Source organism: Magnolia sinica, chromosome 5 (genome assembly GCF_029962835.1).
Source record: "Magnolia sinica isolate HGM2019 chromosome 5, MsV1, whole genome shotgun sequence".
In the NCBI taxonomy this organism is placed as follows: Eukaryota; Viridiplantae; Streptophyta; class Magnoliopsida; order Magnoliales; family Magnoliaceae; genus Magnolia; species Magnolia sinica.
The window spans coordinates 70745815-70768834 of NC_080577.1; the positions used below are offsets into that span (position 1 = coordinate 70745815).

The window sequence follows — 23020 nt, forward strand, 5'->3', positions numbered from 1 at the left end:
GGATGGATCATGTATGTGTGTATGTACGGATGTATGCATGGATGGATCATGTATGTGTGTATGGATGGATGGATGAATGTATGTATGAATTTATGTATGCATATATGGATTGATGGATGTACTAATGTATGTATGTTTATGAATGGATGGATGGATAGACATGTATGCATGCATGCATGGATGGATGATCACAAATGTGTATATGCAAGATGCATGGTTCATAGATGTGTGTATTAGGTCTGCGTGGATGGATTGATGAATGGTCAGATGGATGGATAGTCGGATGGATGGATGGATGGATGTATCATGTATGTTTGTATGTAGGCATGGGATGGATGCATGGATGGTTCGATAAATGTATGTATGTATGCATGCATGTGTGGATGGATGGATGGATCATGTATGTATGTACGTATATATGCATGGATGGATGGATGGATCATATATATGTATATTTATGTGTGCATGGATTGATGGATGGATGCATGTTTGTATGCATGGATGGATGGATATATTAGTGTATGTATGCATGGATAGACATGTACGTATGCATGGATGGACATATGGACATCTATATATGTATGCATGCATTGCATGGATGTATGACTTTTCTTTACTTTAAAGAAATTTAAGTGATCAATGTGTTCCTAATATTATTGGTTGTATATGTATGCAGGTAGTAGGAAGTAAAATGTCATTAGGAAAAGGAACAATGGACATCGGGTGGAAATGTGGACGGCAAATAGAGGATAATATATTTGGAACAATTTGCAATTATTGTGGCCACCCGTCGAGGAGTGTTGGGGGAGGGAAGACAACACAAGTATTGCAAAGGAGGGAAAGAAGAGATTAGGAAAGTGTTGAGCGATGGGAAGACACAAAAGTAGTGGCAATAGGCACGGGAGAGGGATATTAGGGAGGAGTTATAGGTTCCTAGACAGGATGTTGATGAGGAGCGGAAAGATGATAATGATGACTGTAAACAAGGAAGAAGAAAATGGACAAAATGTACAAAAGAGGACATTCACATCGATCATCTCCCTTTCCCCAATGCTTTATTTATAACCAAAGAGATTTACAAGGATAAACATTTAAAGAAGCTTGGATAAACACAACTACTACAAGAGACCAAGATAAACACACCTATGACCCCAACTAAGATAATCTATAGGTAGGGTACAGCACAAGTGCACGGATGAATATGAAAATTATCATTCCATATGGTGCACCGCAAGTGCGCCCAGGCTATGTACTCTTAAGGGTCTATTTGGTACGTGGGCTTAAATGGGATTCAGTGGGATGGAATTGCATTTGGTCCCATGCGAGATTTCTGATGGATTTTGAAAACCACTACACATGTGGGCCTCACATTGATGCATGTGTTTTATCCATTCCGTCCGTCCATATATGCACGTGACATTCTAGTTATATATGTGTACAAGTGACTGACATCTGTTGTGAATTTGGTTCGTTGATTACAATTCCATGGTCCACTAAACGGGTTTTGCTTAATCCAATGTTTTTCCCATAGCAAGAATTTTATCCCAAACATGGGGATTGGATGGCCAAAATACCATGGTATTTCTAGACATGCAATCATTGTGCAACAATGATGTTAATCCTATCTAATACAAGTCAATACCATTTAATCCCACTGACCAAACAGGCCTTAACACTCCTGATGCATGGATATCAGACATGCCAAGCTTGGTAGTGATGGTTTTTAGGCGAATGGATGGAGCAACTTTGGTGAAGATATCTACTAGCTGATCTTCTGAAGGAACAAAAGGAGTATGCAGAACATTAGAGGTTAATTTTTCTCGAATAAAGTGGCTGTCGACTTCTACATGTTTTGTTCCTTCATGGAATATTGGGTTTAACGCAATCTGTATGGCTTCTTAATAATCACAATGTAGTGAAGTAGGAGAGGATGCAATAAAACCCTTATCCTAAAGGATGGATTTGACCCATACTAGTTCATATGTTGCATGAGTCATGGTGAGTCATGGTATGATATTCAACTCCGGCAAAGGATTAAGCGACAACTAACTGATGCTTACCTCGGCTATTATTCGGCCAAGTATTAGCTCTTACCCTTCGCCAGTGGTGTTGGTCTGGAGGAGGGATAGTTCATGGTGTTTTTGCATTGATCATCGCATTCTGAATCAGACTACTTTTAAGGACAAGTTTATGATTCCTATCACTGATGAGCTATTGGAAGAATTACATGGCACTTGCTTCTTCTCCAAACTGGACCGGTTTGGGTATCATCATATTCATGTTTGGATACTGATATTCCCAAGACCGCTTTATGCACTCATGATGGTCACTATGAATTCTTCGTTATGCTATTTGGTCTTACTAACGCACCTTCTACCTTTCAGAGCCTTATGAATGATATTTTCAGGACATATCTTCGGCAATTCCTTCTAGTCTTCTTTGATGATATTTTGGTGTACAACACGTCTTGGTCCGATCACCTACAAGGCTACAACACCTGTGACACACACTTCTGATTTTAAAGACAAATCAGCTATATGTCAAGCATTTGAAATGTAGCTTCGGACAATTGGAGATTGACTATCAGGGGCACATCATTTCCAGGCACGGTATGGGTGTTGATCCTTCCAAAATTGAGTGTATGGTCCAATGGCCTCAGCCAACCACAATTAAGGTTACGTGAAGTTTCATGGGTCCCCACAATTACTGTTGACGATTTGTCAAGGATTATGGCATTATTAGTGCCCCACTAACTACTCTTCTAAAGAAAAACAATTTCCAATGGATTGATGAGGCGACCCATGCAAGGTATTCCGTAACAGCAACGGTGGCCATAACGGCCACCACTATTAGCTCTAAGATATATGGGTCATAACAGCTATTACAACTGTCGTTACGAACTCTTTTTTTATTATTGAAAAAAAAATAATCCAAAAAACAACAGTGGCTATAACGGCCACCACTATTAGCTCTAAGATATATGGGTCATAACAGCTATTACAACTATCGTTACGACCTCTTTTTTTATTATTGAAAAAAAAAAAAATCCAAAAAACATGTATCTGTCCCATAACATTGAAAAAACCCATAACATTGAAAAAAATAATCGAAAAACCTATATTTGCCTCGTAACAAACAATTATAGGGTTGTTACGGCTTTTACAGGGGACGTATGGGCCGTTAACAACGGTTATGGGTTATTTTTTCCGTAACGGCTGTTACGACCCAATAACGTGTAACAGTTGCCACCATTACCTTCAAGTAGCAGTAGCCTTTACGACACACCACGGACTCATGCCTTTCGGGCCCTTAAGGCAACAATGACCACCACACCTGTTTTAGCTCCCCTGAATTTTTCCAAGACCTTTGTTTTAGAGTGCGATGCATTCAAGACATGCCTAAGGGCGGTATTGATGCAAGTTGGCCCATTGCTTACCTTAACAAGGCCTTATCTAGGAAATCTTGTGGTCTCTCAACTTATGAAAAGAAGATGCTTGCCATTGTCCAAGAGGGCTCCAAATGGCGCCCATACCTCCTTGGTCGATGATTTCAAATCTTGATTGACCATCACAACCTCAAGGTTTTCTTAGAGCAGCAACTCTCCTCTCTTGAGCAACAAAAGTGGGTCTCAAAACTATTGGGGTTTTGACTATGAGATTGTTAATAGGAAAGGGAAAGACTATTGTTGCATATGCACTTTCTCGCCATCATGAGGAAGGTTCTATTCATGCCATTACCATTCCAATTTTCTCATTCCTAAAGGATTTAAGATCCAAACACTCTTCAGTCCAATGTGATTCACCACCGCATTCAACAACTACACTCCAATCCTTCCTCCTCGCCTGGGTATGTGATGGGGACATCATCCACACGCCCCCTCTACGCACGTATTCGAGGAGGAGGCAGGCCCCACTTTCGATTTAGATCGATGACGACATCTTTGGAGGGCCTCATAATTAGGAGGCTGCGTTACGGAGCACTGGAGTGGACCCGATCATCACATAGATTCTACCATCGGATCTCATGATCGTGGCCCACTACTTTAGATGATCTAGAATTTTTAGTTTTGACTATTTTTGTTATTAGAAACTTCATGAACGGCTTTGATTGCTTAGATTAGTATTTATTTGTTTTAGCTTTTGATATTAATGTGTGCACATAGCGCAAGGGTAATTCTGTCTTTTTTGGGTTTTGGGTTTTGGGTTTTCTTATAAATATAGCAATCCCATGTAGGTATGGTAATGATATTTGATGAATAAAAATTCTTGCGTTTCTTCCTCTCTCTTTGCGTTGAAGAATTGAATTGGGTGCGAAGCCCTCCCTTCTTCAAATGGCTAACTACCGTGGTGCAAAGCCACATCCGCTCCAAATCCTCTCCATCTTCTTACGCATCACCTCCATCACCCTCTACACCCCTTTCACCATTTGTTTCACCCCTTTTCACATCCACATTTTCTCCTACAACAGTGCACAAACAAATTTTCAGATTCTGGCCCATCTGAAGGGCTGAAACTTTGGCGGGGTACTGCGCACAGACCTTGCGAAGAATCGATGTGAGACTTGGTATGGTAGCAGCCCATCCTTGGCCGATCCTAGCCTAGAAGTTGGTTTCCGACTTTGTGAGCCCCACACACGTGTGGACGACCTGTCACGCATGTGCGTCCAGGCTCATCATCTGTCCAGTGCGCGTGGTTCATCCCAGGTTCTCTTTTTCCTCTATTTCCTTCTCTTTTGATTAAAAAAGCCCCTTAATCCAAATCCTTAAACCTAAAGAGTCTCAAATCCCAATTATCCCCGATTTTCAAACACTAGATTTTCCCCCAAATTGAAACTTAGTGAATCTCTTGAGTTGGGAACAATCCTTTGTAAGAATGGATGATTCTTACACTCCTTTGGGCTTGTTTGGCTTATAATTTTATTTGATCCAACCCTAAAGTTGTGTAGGCTTGGACCCCCATAGGAATCCTTTTTGAATGTTTGATAGTATGTAGGATGTGGAATTTTGTGACTGTTTAAAATTGGTATAATCACAAGCTTGATTTCTTGCATCCCATATTTAATTTCATGTCCTGCATCAAATTTGGTATCAGAGCGCAAGGTTGTCATAGGGGAATATAATGCATGATTAGGGGTTAGTTCATTTTTTTTTTTTAATGCACCACACCCATTCATTTAGGGTTGTTTAGAGGTCCATAATTCATGATATAGGCTGCTGAAATTTCTGTTATCAGAAAGTTAGCAATTCACATTGCTGAATTTTCTGTTATCCATTTATTTTGACAGCCATATTCCTGGATTTTTGTAGAGTTGCATAATTTCGTCCATATAGCGTCCTATATGTTCATCTAATGTCATTAGTGTGCATATAGTGGAGTCTAGGCGCATATAGTTGCATCTTAGGAACCCTTGAGTTGAGTAGTGCATGCCCACATGTACTGGACGTGGCTTTGGTCTGCTCCCCATCATGAATACCGAGCAACTTACCAAGTCTCTCAGGAGAATAACCCAAAAGTTGGACGCCATGGATGCAAGCATCAAAGCATCTTCGCAATGGATTAATAATCGTTTGGACCAATTAGATGCACGTGTCCATCAAGTTGAAACCTCCACCCGAGCAAACACCACCGTTGGTGAAGATACTCAATCTCAGGCAGGTGGTTAGGAGGATAGAAAAGGGAATAGGAGTGACCAAGGAAATGGTCGTGGGCGCACACCCGTGCACCCACCCAACGAGGGGCATCATGATTAGGAGTGTACACGAACCAGGCTAGCCCGGTTAGCTCGCTCGACTCGGCCCGAAAAAGCTCAACTCGGTCCAACCTGGAACTGAGTTCAGGTCGGTACGGGCCATTTTTCTCAGCCCGAAACTGAGTTCAGGCCGAGTTCGGATAGGCCCTAGTTCGGCCCGACTTGGTCCGAAACCCGACTCGGCCCAACCCGGATAGGGCCTGGTTTCTCATGGGCCATGTCGTACGGATAGAAGATGAATTGTAGCAACAACCCAGCCACAACACGTGTGGAATACGTGTGCATCAATCTAGACCATCCCAAGTCATTGGCCCACTGTTGATGGAGCATATCCCAAACATTGGACTAATCCTACAAACAAATACATCCAATTTGCCTTCTGAATTTGGACCCTTGATCATTTCCCTTCTAATAACCATGTGATGGCCCACAGATGGTTGCCGATCATGTGAGCATGGTTCATCGCAAGGTTACAGCCGGCCTTAAAGCCATGTTGCTATACAAGATTGCTCTGCTATTATTAAAAATCTCTATGTTGGTAAGTTGGAATGGTGGGCCCCACTATTCCAACAAGTTGGGGCCTACCACGGAGACGTGACCCACCTACATTGTTGAATGTGGACCGTTTATCCCTTTACTTCTAACCGTCCAATCTCACATCTCACATACTAGAATGGTACTTAATGATGCCCCTTATTTGATGAATGGCCTATATCTTTCACACACGCATGGGAAGGGGTGGCCTCTTACAGAAACAAATCCAGAGGCGTTATTTGATACTCTGGTAGGTACGACACTTGATACACAGACACAGAATTTGTTCACGTTGCCTACAGTAGCTGGAATTAAGCCAACTAAATTGTGGTCGAAAATCAGATTGGTTGGAGAGTTCCTAACATCTGATTCAGGAACTCTTTGTGGAAAAATGGCCATTGGATGTTTTCATTTTTAACCGTCCAATAAATTTCCATCAATCCATTGTCATTAATCCAATCAAGTGTTCCTTTTTGGTTCCTGTTAAATGGTTTGATTTATGTTAGTATATACTAAGAGTACAAATTCTGGCCCGAACTCGAAGGTTCGAAACTGGCCTGAACTCAGGTTCAAAACTGGCTCGAACTCGAAGGTTCGAAACTGGCTCGAACTCGGCCTAAACTCGCCCGATTGCTGCCGGGCCGGGCTCGGGCTGGACATGTTGGCCCGGTGACCGGGCCGGGCCGGGTTCGAGCTGGGTGTGCCAGATGGCCGGGCGAGGCCGGGTTGAGCCCAGTTCGACTCGGATCGACCCGTGTACACCCCTAATCGTGATCATTATGACCCAGATGTGCAACTCCTCAAGGGAGTTAGGGTAGAGGGCCCTACGTTTAATGGTCACTTGGACCATAAAGCTTTTTTAGATTGGTTGGCGAATATGGACCACAATTTTGAGTGGTACGACATGTCGGATACTCGCTGAATCCAATTTACTAAGATGAGGCTTGTGGGCCAAACAAAGAGGTTTTGTACTACCGTGGAACGAAATAAAGAAAGGTTGAGGGAACCCCCAATAGTCCATTGGGAAGGAATGAAAGCAATTCTAAAAGAGAAGTACCTCCCTTTCTCTTATCACTTGAGGCTGGTTGAAGATTGGCAGTCTCTTCGACAGGGTTCCATGAGTGTGGTTGAATACATTAAGAAGTTTAAAGAGTACTTGACCCAATGTGAGGTTAAAGAGGATCCTATGCTCACTCTTGCTCGATTTAAGACGAGCCTCCGTTCTGACATTAGGAGAGAGTTGCTCGCCAAAGACATAAACACTCTTGAACAAATGTATCAAGTGGTGTTGGAGGTCGAGCAATACCTCAAGGCATTTGTGGGAAGGCGGTTTGAGTCCCGTGATTCTGGCTCTAAGGCCAACCCTTCTGGGGCTAAGCCTGGCACTGGATATCAATACAAGCCTTCCAGTAGTTCTCAGTCTAGGCCCGAGATGATAAGGGTAAAGGACTTGTTGGGTCTAACTCACATAGAGGCGATGTGACTAGGTGTTTTAGATGTCAGGGATTTGGTCACTTTACCCACCAGTGTGGCACGAAAGATGGCACCAAGGTGTTCTTTATTGATGGGCAAATAAAAGTAGTGCCCCCAAAAGTAACGGTGAGGAGGAAGAATATGAGCCAACGGAGATCCCTAGTGATGAGGAAGAGGGAGAGCAAAAGACTGCGACACTTGCAGCTGTTCGTTGCGCCTTTGCACAAACAAAGAATGTCAACGATTGGCGCTGCAATGTCTTCTATACCTATAGAAAATGTGGTGATAAGAGTTGCAAGATGATTGTGGATAGTGGTAGTTGTGCCAATGTGGCATCAACTGGCACTGTGAGTCGTTTGGGCTTGAAGCTTGAAGCCCATCATCAACCCTATAGAGTGTCTTGGGTTGATGAGACTTCCATTCCAGTCTCGCATCGTTGTCTTGTTCCTATTTAGTTTGGAACATATAAAGACACTCTGGTGTGATGTTGTTCCCATGGATGTTAGCCACATTATTTTGGGTAGGCCCTGGCTCTATGACAGGGATGTCACCATATTTGGTCGTTCGAATTTGTGTACATTCTAGTTTGAGGGCAAGAAAGTCAAGCTAAATCCTCTCCCACCCAAGAACACGACTGGAAAGGAGTCCACCACAAAGAGTGGTGCGAGCGGCTCGAAGGAATTGAAAGAATCGAAGTCCAAGTCTAAGCCTCTCCATATTCTAAATGACAAAGACTTTGAGTGAGAGACTGAATCGGACTCAATGGTGTACGCCCTTGTGGCTAGGGAGAGTGCACCAGAAGGTAGTGTAAAGTTATCCACTGAGGCCATTCCGATGGTGGATGAGTTTCGTGATATCTTTCCTGATGATCTACAGGATGAGCTTCCCCTTATGAGGGATATACAACATGCCATTAATTTAGTCCCTGGGGCGACTCTGTCAAACCTCCCTCATTACAAAATGAACCCAAAGGAGCATGTAGAGTTGAAGAGGCAGGTTGATGAGCTCCTAGAAAAGGGTTTCATTCGAGAGAGCATGAGCCCGTGTGTCGTGCCCGCCCTTCTTACACCTAAAAAGGATGGCACATGGAGGATGTGTGTTGATAGTAGGGTCATCAACAAAATCACAATCAAGGATCGGTTTCCCATACTGCGTCTTGATGAAATGTTCGACATGATGACCAACGCTAATATCTTCTCGAAAATTGACCTCAAAAGTGGTTATCACCAAATCCATATACGCCCTGGTGACGAGTGGAAGACGGTCTTCAAAACGAAGGATGGGTTATACGAGTGGCTAGTCATGCCTTTTGAGTTGACTAATGCCCCGAGTACCTTCATGCGTGTGATGACCCGAGTGTTGAGGCCCTTCGTGGAGAAGTTCTTGGTCGTCTACTTTAATGATATCTTGATTTATAGCATGACCAAGGAACAACACCTCAACCATTTGAGGTAGGTTTGTGGGATCCTTAGAGCCGAAAAATTGTACACCAACCTAAAGAAATGTGCGTTTATGTCTAGCAGTGTTATCTTCTTAGGTTTTGTTGTGTCAGCTGAGAGTATGTCAGCGGATCCCAAGAAAGTCAAGGCCATTATCAATTAGCCTAAACCCCACAATATTCACAAGGTGCGTAGCTTTCACGGCTTGACCACCTTCTATAAGCAGTTCATTCGAGGCTTCAGTTTAGTTATGGCTCCCATCATGGATTGCATAAAATAAAATAAATAAATAAATAAATAAAAAGAAGAGTTTCACTGGACGAAGGCAGCCTCGAAGGCCTTCAACGAGATAAAGGCTAAGATGATTGAGGCTCCAGTCACGCGACTTCCGGATTTTTCGAAAGTTTTTGAGGTTGCATGCGACGCGTCAAGAGTTGGTATAAGAGTACTTAGTCAGGAAGGACACCCTGTCGCCTTTTTTTGTGAGAAACTGAATGAGGCGAAGCAAAAATACTCCACTTATGACAGAATTCTATGCAGTAGTGAAGTCGTCGGTGACACTATCTATTGCCGCAAGAATTCGTCTTGTTCTCAGATCACGAGGCCTTGCGATATATGAACTCTCATAAGGCTGGTGTAGAGAATAAGTCTGTCGACGCGTTGAGTCATCGAGTCGCGTTACTCAATTCCATGAGTGTCGAACTCACGGGGCTCGAGCGTGTTAGAGAGGATTATTTTGAGTGCCCAGATTTTGGAGTTGTGTACACATTGTTGTTAGAGAGTCCGTCAGGAGCTAGCAGTGAGTATTTGATATTGAACGAATATTTGTTTAGGAGTGACCATTTGTGCATACATGGCCAAAATTATAGGGCAGTGTCGTACTTGTCAACTGGCAAAGCAAAAAAAAGCAGCATACGGGGCTATACACACCTTTGTCAGTTCCATTCGCCCCTTGGCAGGACATCAGTATGTACTTCGTGAATGGGCTCCCCAAGACCATTTGAAAACACGATTCCATATTTGTTGTCGTGGACCGTTTTTCTAAAATGGCCCACTTCATCCCATGTTTGAAGACTTCTGACGCATCCCATGTTGCCAAATTGTTCTTTAGTGAGGTTCTCAAACTTCATGGGTTACAAAAAACCATAGTGTCTGACCGTGACGTACGGTTCATGAGTTATTTTTAGAAGACACTATGGCATATGATGAGTACTAGGCTCCAATTTTCTTCTGCCTACCACCCTCTAACCGATGGTCAGACTGAGGTGGCCAATAGGAGCCTAGGAAATTTGCTCAGGTGTTTAGTGGGGGAGCACACCAGGACGTGGGACACTACACTACCTATCGCCGAATTTGCATATAATAGTTTTGTCAATAAATCCACAGGTTTTAAGTCCTTTTGAAGTCGTTACTGGTTATACACCTAGAAAGCCTATTGATCTTATCCCTATGTCCCTGTCTTATAGGCCATCAGAGTCTGCGGAGTCCTTTGCACATCATATTCATTCATTGCATCAAGAAATCAGGAGAAGGATCAATACTAGTAATGAATAATACAAATTTTCTGCAGACCAACATAAACGATTCAAGGAATTCAATGTAGGGTACTCTATGATGGTCTGCATCAGGCCAGAGCAATATCCTCAGGGAACCGTTCGGAAATTACACGCGCGTTGCGCTGGACCATTCAAAATTATAAAACGAAACAGTCCCAATGCATATGTGGTAGATCTTCCACCTTCCATGGGTATTAGTTTCACATTCAATGTGGAGGATCTAATTTCATTTTAGGGGACCACTGACACATTGTTTAGCCTTTCACCTAACCATCCCAGTTCCCAAGATCTTTCCCTTGACCCATGGCCTCTTCCCGATCCATCTTCCCAGCCTTTTACCTCCTATACCTACTCTTCCCACATCCAGAGAGGAGATAAGAGGATATTTTAGACCATCAGATTGTATCGACGCTGGACGGTGGTTTTCAAAAGTTCTTTGTAAAGTGGAAGTCACGCCTAACTTCAGACAGTACGTGGCTCACTGAGGAGGAGCTTCAGAGACTTAATCCAAACATCTTGGAGCGATTCAGGAGCTTTGTTTCGCCAGTGGCGAAACCTTCGCAATCAGGGAGAGTTGATGGGAACATCATGCACACGCCCCCTCTACGCACGAATTCGAGGAGGAGGCAGGCCCCACTTTCGATTTGGATCGATGACGACATCTTTGGAGGGCCTCATAATTAGGGGGTTGGGTTATGGAGCATTGGAGTGGACCCGATCATCACATAGATTCTACCATCGGATCTCATGATCGTGGCCCACTACTTTAGATGATCTAGGATTTTGAATTTTGACTATTTTTGCAATTAGAAACTTCATAAACAGCTTTGACTGCTGAGATTAGTATTTATTTTCTTTAGTGTTGGTATTAGTGTGCGCACATGGTGAAAGGGTGATTTTGTCTTTTTTGGGTTTCAGGTTTTCTTATAAATATAGTAATCCCATGTAGGTAGGCAATGATATTTGATGAATAAAAATTCCTGCATTTCTTCCACTCTCTCTCTCTTTGAGTTGAAGAATCGAATTGGGTGTGAAGCCCTCCCTTCCTCGAAGGGCTAACTACCGTGGTGCGAAGCCACATCTGCTCAATATCCTCTCCATCTTCTTACGCATCACCTCCATCACCCTCTATACCCCTTTCACCATCTGTTTCACCCCTTTTCACATCCACGTTTTCTCCTACAGCAGTGCACAAACAGATTTTCAAATTCTGAACCATCTAAGGGGTTGAAACTTCGGCGGAGTACTGCGTACAGACCTTTCGATGGATCGACATGAAACTTGATATGGAGGCAGCGCATCCCTGGCCGATCCTAGCTTAGAAGTCGGTTTCTGACTTTGTGGGCCCCACACACGTGCAGACGACCTGTCACGCACATGCATCCAGGCCCAGACCCATCTGTTGTCCAACGCGCGTGGTTCATCCCAGGTTCTCTTTTTCCTCTATTTCCTTCTCTTTTGACAAAAAAGCCCCTTAATCCAAATCCCTAACCCTAAAGAGTCCCAAATCCCAATTTTCAAACCCTAGATTTTCCCCCAAATTGAAACTTAGTGTATCTCTTGAGTTGGGAACAATTCTTTGCAAGAATGGATGATTCTTACACTCCTTTGGGCTTGTTTGGCTTATAATTTTATTTGATCCAGTCCTAAAGTTGTGTAGGCTTGGACCCCCATAGATTCTCCTTTTTGAATGTTTGATAGTGTGTATGATGTGGAATTTTATGACTATTTAAAAAATGGTATAATCACAAGCTTGATTTCTTGCATCACATATTTAATTTCATGTCCTGCATCAGTATGCTTATGTTGACTCTCTTCTCCTTTATAAGGGTCGTCTCTTTGTTCCAACCAATTCCACTCTTAAGTCGGCCATTTTAAAGGAATTCCATTGCACACTATCTACTATCTGCGCTGGCCTATTTCGGACTTACAAGCAGCTATCACTTAATTTCTATTGGCATGGAATGAAGAAAGATGTAAAGGACTTCATCATTGTGTACCATCTGCCAACAACACAAATATGAGACCAGTTCTCTGGCCGGACTTCTCCAATCATTGCCAATTACAGACCATATTTGGGAGGACATCTCCATAGACTTCATCAAGGGCCTACCTAAGTCCGCGAGCAACTCAACAATCATTGTTGTAATTGATCGCCTCTCCATGTATGCCCATTTTTCGTCCTTAGCTCATCCATATACGACTCATATGGTGGTTGAGGTTTTTGTTCGGGATATCTCCAAATTACATGGCATGCCTCGTACTATCGTATCGGACCGTGACTGCATCTTCCTTGGCAAGTTTTGGCAGGAATTCTTCTCCTTGCAATGTAAGGAGCTTCACATGAGCACAGCTTATCATCCCCAAACTAACAACTAGACCGAATTGCTTAATCATTGCCTCGAAACCTATCTCCTGGATGACCGTCCCAAAACTTGGGTTCAATGGCTTTCGTGGGCCGAATGGTGGTACAACACCTGTTATCAAATAGTTGTTAAGATGATTCCTTTCTAGGCCGTTTGCAAGCGACTTCCTCTGACCATCACTACATACATTCCAAGGACAGTTAATGTTGCACAAGTCAACCAACAATTGTAGGATCGAGATCAGGTTCTTCACACACTACAAGTCCATTTATCGAAGGCCCAAAACCAAATGACAGTACAATATGGCCATCATAGGACTGAGCACAAATTTCGGGTTGGTCATTTGGTGTACCAACGCCTGCATCATTACCGACAATCCTCATTGGCTCATCACCCCAATAACAACCTGGCTCCCCGCTTCTTTGGCTCGTTTCCCATGACGAAGCACAATGGCCCAGTTACATATCGTTTGGCGCTTCCACCAAATTCTAAAATACACCTAGTGTTTCATGTTTCCTTGCTTAAAAAGCATGTTGGCCCTCATGTTCCAATCTCCTCCAACTTACCACTCATGGTAGATGATGTACATGTCCCACTTGTTCCACATGTTGTCCAGACTGTTGAGTTCTCGGGCGTGGTTCAAATTGAATATTGTAGGTCTTGGTTCAGCAACAACATCACTCGGCCGATGATGCAACATGGGAAGACATTGATCTTTAGAAGACTCACTTTCCCAATTTTGAACCTTGAGGACAAGGTTCGTATGAAGGAGAGAAGGATGATATGCACCCATGGGATTGGTGACATGGCATGCTAATGACGTGGCTACTGACATGGTGTGGTAATTATTTGGCTTCTTAGTAGGATGTTGCATTGGGATTTCTTTATTCATTTTCTTCATTATTAGTTAGATGAGGGGTCTTATAATAAAGGGTTATGATTAAGTAGGGCATGTGGGCCTAGGATATGAAATGAATGTTAAAAACCCTACGAACAATGAAATAAGGGCATTGCAGAGTTTCTTTTAGCCTAGTGCTAAGAGGTTGTCTCCCTCAAAGAAGACCATCTTCCATTGGTAAATCCCACATTCTCATAGGGATATACTACCAAGCCCCATCAATCGTCCATCAAGTAGGTTGTGTCCCACCAATCAGGCATCAAGTAGGTCGAGTTCCCAGCAGTTATGTATTCAAGCAAGTCGTGTTGCATCAACCTAGTGAACTGCGCTCTGTGTAGTCTTGATCAGTCATGCTCATCATTTGACATTCAATTAACAAGGGGCGCACTCCACACCCCACTATTCAGATGGCCCGCCTTTAATCAAATGGCCCATCAATCAACGCACCCTGACAGCATCCCATCAATTAAATGCGCGTTCCCTCCTTCGAGTGTACTATTGGCACCTCGACAATGGCAGCAGCCCCTAATATCCTTGGAGTGTGTTGTTGACACTTTGATAACAACAACCCTCATGCTCTTTGGGTTGTGTTGCCAATGCCCTCGCAGCAACACCCCCACACTCTCTATCGAAGAGGCCAACACCCTCTCACTCTTCAATTGGGGCTTGGCAATGGGCGGCATCCTCTCCTTATATGGGCTTACAACTATATGTGCTTTGTCCCTTTCTTATGCGTATCTTAGCAATGCTATGAATCCTCTATGAATGTCAATAGAAATCATATTAATCAGAACAATATAAACAAAGGTACATCTTGATGACAGTGGTGATGCGCAGTCACAGCCTACTCCCTGACATTGGGTAGTCTTGAGCGATTAACAAATTTTATCCGCATCCGGTAGTGGCGATGGCAACGGAGATGGTGACGGCGATGATAGAGTTAATGGCAGTGGTGATGACGGGGATGTAGACCACTCCGGCGAGGGTGGAGATGATACCACTGGGATTGAAGGTGGCAGTAGTGCGGGTTAACGATCAATCTGAATCAACGATCTATCAACCAGTTCATTTGGAAGGGCCGCTTTCACCATGCCACTTGAGACAAGAACATAAATCTCTTCTGTTACAATTGAGCAAAGGAGCATAGCGTTGAAATGGTGGAAAGAAGTTCACACATCGAGGGGTCTCTTGCATGCATCTTGTCATTGATAAATGCCAGCTCAAAACCTAGGAGCTCCACTTCCATCCCACCTTACGCACATGGGGAGTATCATGGTTATGAGCATGGAGGCTACAACACTCTGTCACAGTCGTCTAGCTATGGATACTTGTAGGCCCAAGAGAGCACTTATAATTACAGGTATGGAGAAGGATATTCGGGGTACTCATCATATTATTGGGCTCGGTTCTATGCAAAAGACAGGGTTGGAGTCAGTTTGTTTCATCAAGACCGTACTCGGCCACAGTTAGTTACCATCATACAGTACCCACATCTAGGTATATTCATATAGTTTGAAGAGAGTGAGTACTAGAGATACGTGAGAGAGTACCTCAACTAATATGAATAGACAATGACCTGAGCATAGCATTGTCAATAGTGGAGCATCAGTGATTAGGACATCACTTCACGTACACCTTTGCGTACGTATCAAAGGAGGAGGTGGGCTGCACCGATTTCCCAGTGGCTAAGCGAGCACCCATGATCATGCTAAAGACCCCATGTGCATGTGCAAGCATCTGGAAGACCCCATAATAGGAAAATGCACATGGGCTGCTTAATGGAGTGATCCAAACCGTTGGATTGGATGGACATGACAATTGGGCCGTTGGATCACATGATCGGGCCCTTGATCGTGAATCGTCCATACTAGTTTTTCTTAAATTTTATCAGCTCATAGGATTTAATTTTGTTTATGTTATATTTGGACACCATTATGAGTGTTTTTAGTTGATTTTAGTTAGACTATAGATATTTTCGTCAAAATTCACAAAACAGGGTGTTTATTATAATTTTGGAACTTTCTTGGAGCTATAAAAGAGGATGGGCGTGTGACCCTCTCCCTCATTGGATTTTGTGATTAAGAGAGAGAGAGAGAGAGAGAGAGAGAGAGAGAGAGAGAGAGAGATCTTACTTTCTTCTTCCATCTTCATGAGATTTGAAGATACTTCCATGTGATTTGAGAGAGAGATTGGTGTGAGGCTAATCTTCATCAACGGAGGTGCGAGGTCCCCATCTATCCCCATATCACCATCTATTTTCCCCTCTATCAAGTTATTTTTTTTTTTTCAACTTCTTCGATTCTCCTATCCTAAGCCTTCATCTTCTCCTAAACTCATCTTTCCTTTACCTATCTACAATCTCAAACGCTAAGAGACCTAACCCATCCATTCAATGCCACACGTGTGAACTTTCCAAGTTGGCCGTACGGCCACACCTATCCTTTTTTGCTTCCTTTCACCCTTAAATCAAGAACCCCTTTACTCTCTACCAAAACTCTAACCCTAAATCTAGAAATCCCTAACTTTCCTAGATTTTCCCAATTTCTTAAAACCTTAATTTTACCCTATGTTGTATTAGGCTTTCTATTTTGAAATAGACTATACCCTATGCTAAATGGATGTCCCTAAATCCATTAGATCCTAGTTTCCTTTTATTTAATAATCTTGTGTGACAATGTTGGTAACTTAGGCTAGGATTATGCATGATATTTTTTTGGTTTTCATAATATTCATGATGATTATCGCAATGTTTGTGTTTTTTTGTTAATTGCCTTAATTCTGCTACTTGATCTCACATGTTATTTTGTTCATGCATCAGTCATACATCAAGTAGTATTATGGTCGATCGAGTGGGGCCAACAATGACAACTTGAGCTACCTTGCAACTCTGTGTGAGTACGAGGGACGACTAGATGGGTATTTTTCCAATTCCTTTTTTAGATGTTTTAGCCATTGTTTAATACCTGCATTTGTATGATATGAACTCATTTTGGTTACCATTGCACTATTTTTATTTTTTTATTTTTTTCATTTTTTTTTATGACAGCATATGCTTTAGGCCCCTATTAAATGGAAACTAATTATGTTCAGTTCCTTTTTGCAATTTTTTAATTCATAAATATGTAAATATATGTCTTTTAGCATACCCTGAAGTTTTATTAAAAAATTCCACCATTTATGCCATGTTTCCCTGAGTTAGCGATACATCTCCCGGTATCAACAATATCAATACATGTTTCTGTATCCCCAGTCAACAACACATGTAATGATATCCTTGTTACGAACATTGATCTCCTCGTAATCAGTGCCTTCGATCTGTGTGACATTTGGAAACTAAGCGTGCATAATTTTTGTCCCCGTACCATCTTGCCATTCTTTAATTTCGAATACTCATTTACTCCTTATCACTTCACAATTGGGTGGCAAATCTCTAAGTTCTCAGACTCGATTTTTAGCCATGGAGACAAATCTTCTCACCAATGGTAGTTACCTAATCAATCAAATATAGAGACAACAATGCATCCTAATAAGAATCATGCTTATCATCGTCAATCGCAATGCAATAGTACAATTCTCCCTTGATTTGGAAGTATCTAGAGGGAATTTCTCCACTCTCACTTTGACGAGGTTCAAGAGCTTGTTTAAGAATACTCCCATTGTCCTAATGAACCATAGGAGTGTGCCCATCAGTCCTCTTTTATACATGTTTTTTAATTACATTACAACAAATAATGTATGAAACATATTGTGAATCACTAAACAGAGCACGTAAACAAAACACGCACAAAAGCGTGGTACTAAATTAGTATTTATGGGTTGGGTCCATTTCCATGTCTTCCAAACCCAACCTATTTAATAATTGGGTCCAATGCATGACAACTTAGAGAGATTCTGTGGAACAATCAGGGTGATGTTTTGGACCAAGATCTAAGGCTAGATTCAGATACAGATCATTTAGTATTGGGTTGGGTCTGATGACTCATTGAGTCAGCCTGTATAGTATTGGCTTCGATCAGGCCCATTTGCACTCTACTGGGGGAACACATCCTATCATCATTTCCACTCTGATAAGAGAAATCAAACCCATGAAAGGGTGGAGGCAAAGCAAGTATAGGACTGAATCTTTTTTGTGGTGTGCACCGGTTCTTATAGTAGTTTAACTTACTAACTCTTGTGCTTTCTTTATGGTTTATTGAAATGAATTTCAGATCCCTCCAGCCATAGTCTGTCTTGACTAATATGCTTTTTTCCAGGAGAAAATGTATTCTACTTAGAGACAACTAAAATCCGCTCCCATAGCAAGTTAGAAAACTAGGCTTCTTTGTCAAAAAATGATAATGTTATTGAATGCTATATCTAAAGAAATATCCTTCTCTTTTTTATTCAACCTAACAATGGTACAATTGAGGCTCGCCTTTTAGTAACTTAAGTTGTTGATATGATGGGCCACATCATGGGATGAGTGATTACTAAACCTTATTTGAGCAAAGCATGATGAGAGGAATAGAATTGGGTGTTGGAGCATGAGAGTGCCTGTTTTAAAATGTTAGTGAAGGTCAAGCCTAGGAGGAGCAACAAAGCAAGTTCGAGGGGGAGCAACAACTTCATAGAAGAAACCTGCCATTAAGGCCAAAATATCTCCCCTATCAAGTGATCCTAGCCATCAGATGACAATAGACAATTACAACAAAATGTCCCATTTAGCATGTACAATTCTGGGCGCAATTAGACAGCTTGGACTATCCAATGGGGAGGTAATTGAGTGTTCTCCAATTTCCCATGTTGACCCACTAGACGAATGGTTTATATCACCAAAATATCCTTCTTTTTTTATTCAACTTAGCAATGGTACAGTTAAGGCTCACCTTTTAGTAACTTGTTGATATGATGGGCCACATCATGGGATGAGCAATTTCTAAACCTTACTTGAACAAAGCATGATGAGAGGGAGTAGAATTGGGTGTTGGAGCATGGGAGTGCCAGTTTTAAAATGTTAGCGAAGGTCAAGCCTAGGAGGGAGAGCAACAAAGCAAGTTCGAGGGAGAGCAACAACTTTGTAGAAGAAACCTGCCATAAAGGATAAAATATTTCCCCTATCAAGTGATCCTAGCCTTCGGATGACAATAGACAACTACTACAAAATGTTCCATTTAGCATGTACAATTTTGGGCCCAAATGGGGAGGCAATTGGGTGTCTCCAATTTGCAGTGTTGACCAACTAGACAAATGATCTATATCTCCAAAAGGTGGCCCCACATATATGATATATGTTAGGCCGAGCAAATGCTAAATCCAGGGTGTATATTTCCTCAGAGACATTATACCTGTCCATCAGCAATTATCAACAAAATATGATACTGGCCACCACTTTGCTCCACAATCGTCATAGCAGTATTGATGATAGGAGCAAACGACGTTGGGCCTGCAACATGAAATAGTAAAACCACAACTTATAATCACCAAATGGTCAAACTTTGAGAAGTGCTGAGGAGCGGAGGGGTAGAATACTAACCAGATAGTTGCAGATGTGGGACTATTTCTTTGTACTGCATCAGTACTTCCTCAAAACCATTACAGCGTCTCTCATCTGGATAGAAACCAAAAACATCTTGATCGTGTGTCGATGCTGTCCAAAAACAAAACGGATGTTCATGATCTATCTAATGTGGATAATATCTTTTAATCTAATTCGCTTAAGACACTCTTAACAGAAAACCTACCATCTCCAAACCCAAAACACGGTATCAAGTTATCCTCATCAAAAGTAGATAAGGTTCTTCCAATAATAGAGATTGCTTGTTCATAAGGATTTGGAGAGTCTCCAATGTGATGCAAGCTCCGGTGGTTGAACGATACTTTACCTGATTTGCAAAATAAGTTGGCATGTCACAATACTCACAAAAAGGGTGGGAAACTACTTTAGCAGTTAGATAAGGGCATACCAGTCCACTCATTGCTCTTTGTGAAATCAATACCAATGATGAGATTGGAAGATTCAAGGCCAGCATGTCTAAGAGCCTCTGTCACCTGTGAATATATAATGTGCTTGTCATCCTCATAATCAAACTATAAAGTGAAATACTCTATAAGTGGTATGGTGAACACTATCAATTCAAATTCCAGTTGATAAAGCAACATTGTTTAAATTCTATAATTGACATACCACCATAGACACAAATAATCCACAGAATCATGCTGATATGTAGTGGACAGGAAATACCAAGACAAAGCTCAAGTGGAGTAAATCAGCAATTAAAAGGCAATCGACACAACTCATTGGCATATCTTGGTACTCCCTACACATAATCTAAATACCATTGTTTGGAGTATCCATGATATTATTTGTGTCTCCAGCTTAGCGATACCAATAACACTAGTAGCGATACCGATAACACAAGTAACCTAAAAAATTCCAGGTATTGGTGATATATTGCTAAGTATTGCCAATGTATCGCAAATATTTTCTACTGTGTAAATTCCAAGTGTCACCTGTATCACCAATGTATCGATATCACCAATATTTTCAACAGTGTACATTCCAAGTGTCATTTGTATTGAAAATGTATTAGTGATATTTCGATAATATTACCAGTGTATCGATATTGTGAAAAACTAGTTTATTAAAAAAAAATCCATTTCAATTTTTTTTAATGAGTGCATGGCTGTATGCAAGGTTCAAATTGTCAGCGATAATATCGATCATTATCGCAACGTGGACGATATCGAGACAACAACCTTACATTTCCTTTCCAGTTGTCGATGATTTGTCGACGAAATATCGTGTTCTGGATTTTCTGAAACATTGATGGATGTTTGGATGGAAGGTTGGATGGTTGGATGGATGTATGGGATGATTGGATGGATGGTTTGGATGGTTGGAGTAGTTTCTTACAATAACACATGCTTTTAGGCCATCATTAAATGGAAACTTATTATGTATGCATTCTTTTAGGGTCTGTTTGATTTTCCGACTCAAGTGTAATTACCATGTAAATAGGTAATAATTATTTACCTAGGTAATCACCGCATCTTTCCCAATGCAGATGTTACAACTTACTTTTTTAACACTTTAATCGAGAAATTTACAACATCAATGTGGGGGCCCATCATGATATATGTTACTTATCCACACCGCTCATTTGTTATGCCAGACGATTTTATGGCATGAGCAAAAAAATGAGGCAGATCCAAAGGTCAAGTGGACCACACCACAGGAAATAACGAGAATCGAACGCCTACCATTAAAATCTTCTTAGGGCCCTTAGAAGTTTTGGATCAAGCTGATATTCGTGTTTTCCCCTTATCCACACCTGTGTGACCCTATGAACAGGTTAGATGATGAAAAAACCTCAATGTGGGCCCAGTGAAGAAAATAACTTTCAATGGTGGATGAATTAAGGCCACTGTTGCCTTTAGTGTGGGCCATTTGAGTGTTGGATTTGCCTCATTTTTCGATTCATGTTCCAAAATGTTCTAATAAAATAGATGGACAGTGTGGATATACCATATACATTACAGTGGGGTCCACATATTTAAGTCAACATTTTTGTTTCGATTTTCAAGGTGGAATTACTCTCATATTTTCAAACATGGTGAAAAAGTAATAATTACTTGTTTACCGTGATTTACATGTATCTTGGAAAATCAAGCAGGCCCTTAGCATCTTTTTATTCCTAAATATGCAAATATGTGTATTTTAACATCTCCTGAAGTTTCGCTGAAAAATTCCACCGTTATTTTCCGTGTTTCCCCAATGTTTCCCCGCATTTTCGGTTATTAGCAATATCAATATTATTCCTGTATCCCCAGTCAATTTAACTTGTAGCAATACCAATACTTCGAATGCTACTGAATACCATAGCTATTGTTTGCCATTAGATTTACATAAAATACAAGACTTTTCTACCAATAATTTACCCAATTTAGCATCAAATCTATCAACTATTTCCTTTCTAGATATTTGTTGTGGAAACCAAAAGACTGACACCTAACCCACAATTGACAAGCATTTTTTAGGAGCCGGTGTGATGTCGTAAACTTGAAAGTATTGAAATTAATTGAAGAGATAAAAAGACTTACCACTCACGAGATCATATCCTCCAATTATTAGCCGGAAGAGTGATAATCAATCAAAATTAATGGACTGTGATATATAAGTGTACCTTACAAAAAAGGTGATGCTAAGCGTTCTGAGTCTACCAAAATACATTCTTTGCATTCCCATGTTTACAAAAATGATATATATATATATATATATATATATATATATATATTTCAAATAGTGCCCGTAGCATACACTACATAGTGTAGCATGGTCATAGCGCTACGTATCGTCCTAAATAGCGTAAATCCCCTGCAACGTACGCTACAGGGGTCGTAGCATACACCATAGCTTCGTAGCACGTAGCATACGTAGCGTAAACTACAATGCATTTTTTTTACCATTTTATTTTTTATTACTTTTTTCATGTTTTCTTTGTATCTAATGTTGAGGAATGTGACACTTGTATTCTACTGATACTTTTAACCTTTGTATTTTTATTTCTTCTCATAATTGTGACTCATAGTTTCAATTAGACATTATTAATTAAAGTGGTTTGCTTAGAAAATTGTGATGTGATAATTATTTGATTTGGCTTATATATGTGGATTGGCTTTTAATAAATGATAATTAATAAATCATTTGAACATGCTTATAATTGATAAAATGAATCATCTTTTAGGCATTTTTATATTTTTCTTTTCCTTTTTCCCAATATTTATTTTATTTGTCCTATTTTTAAATTAAAAAATAGAAGTAGCATGCAGCTTACGCTACACGCTATAGAGGGTTGAGCGCTACGTATCACGCTACTGCTATTTAAAACACTGATATATATATATAATGCTCCCCTACAAACCGTAGCATAAGGGAGCTAGATATATGTGAACCTAATCTAAACCATAGCTTTCCAACCACCGTAGACTCCCTCTCACTTATGTTTTAGACTGTCTGAAAGAGAGTCA

General features: G+C 41.1%; 1 protein-coding gene across 2 annotated transcripts in view; it reads right to left on the reverse strand.

Moving 5' to 3' along the window:
* Positions 1 to 23020, reverse strand: part of LOC131246135 (E3 ubiquitin-protein ligase RGLG2-like) — a 66095-nt gene that overhangs the window by 19717 nt on the left and 23358 nt on the right. For both annotated transcript variants that reach the window (XR_009171203.1, XM_058246030.1), the window contains exons 3-6: positions 19957 to 20041; positions 19735 to 19875; positions 19527 to 19640; positions 19339 to 19436 (exon numbers count right to left, since the gene is read on the reverse strand). Coding sequence is in view for 1 of the 2 variants with exons in the window: in XM_058246030.1 (XP_058102013.1) it covers positions 19339 to 19436; positions 19527 to 19640; positions 19735 to 19875; positions 19957 to 20041 (438 nt within the window). In the remaining variant the exon portion in view is untranslated. The remainder of the gene's footprint in view (positions 1 to 19338; positions 19437 to 19526; positions 19641 to 19734; positions 19876 to 19956; positions 20042 to 23020) is intronic.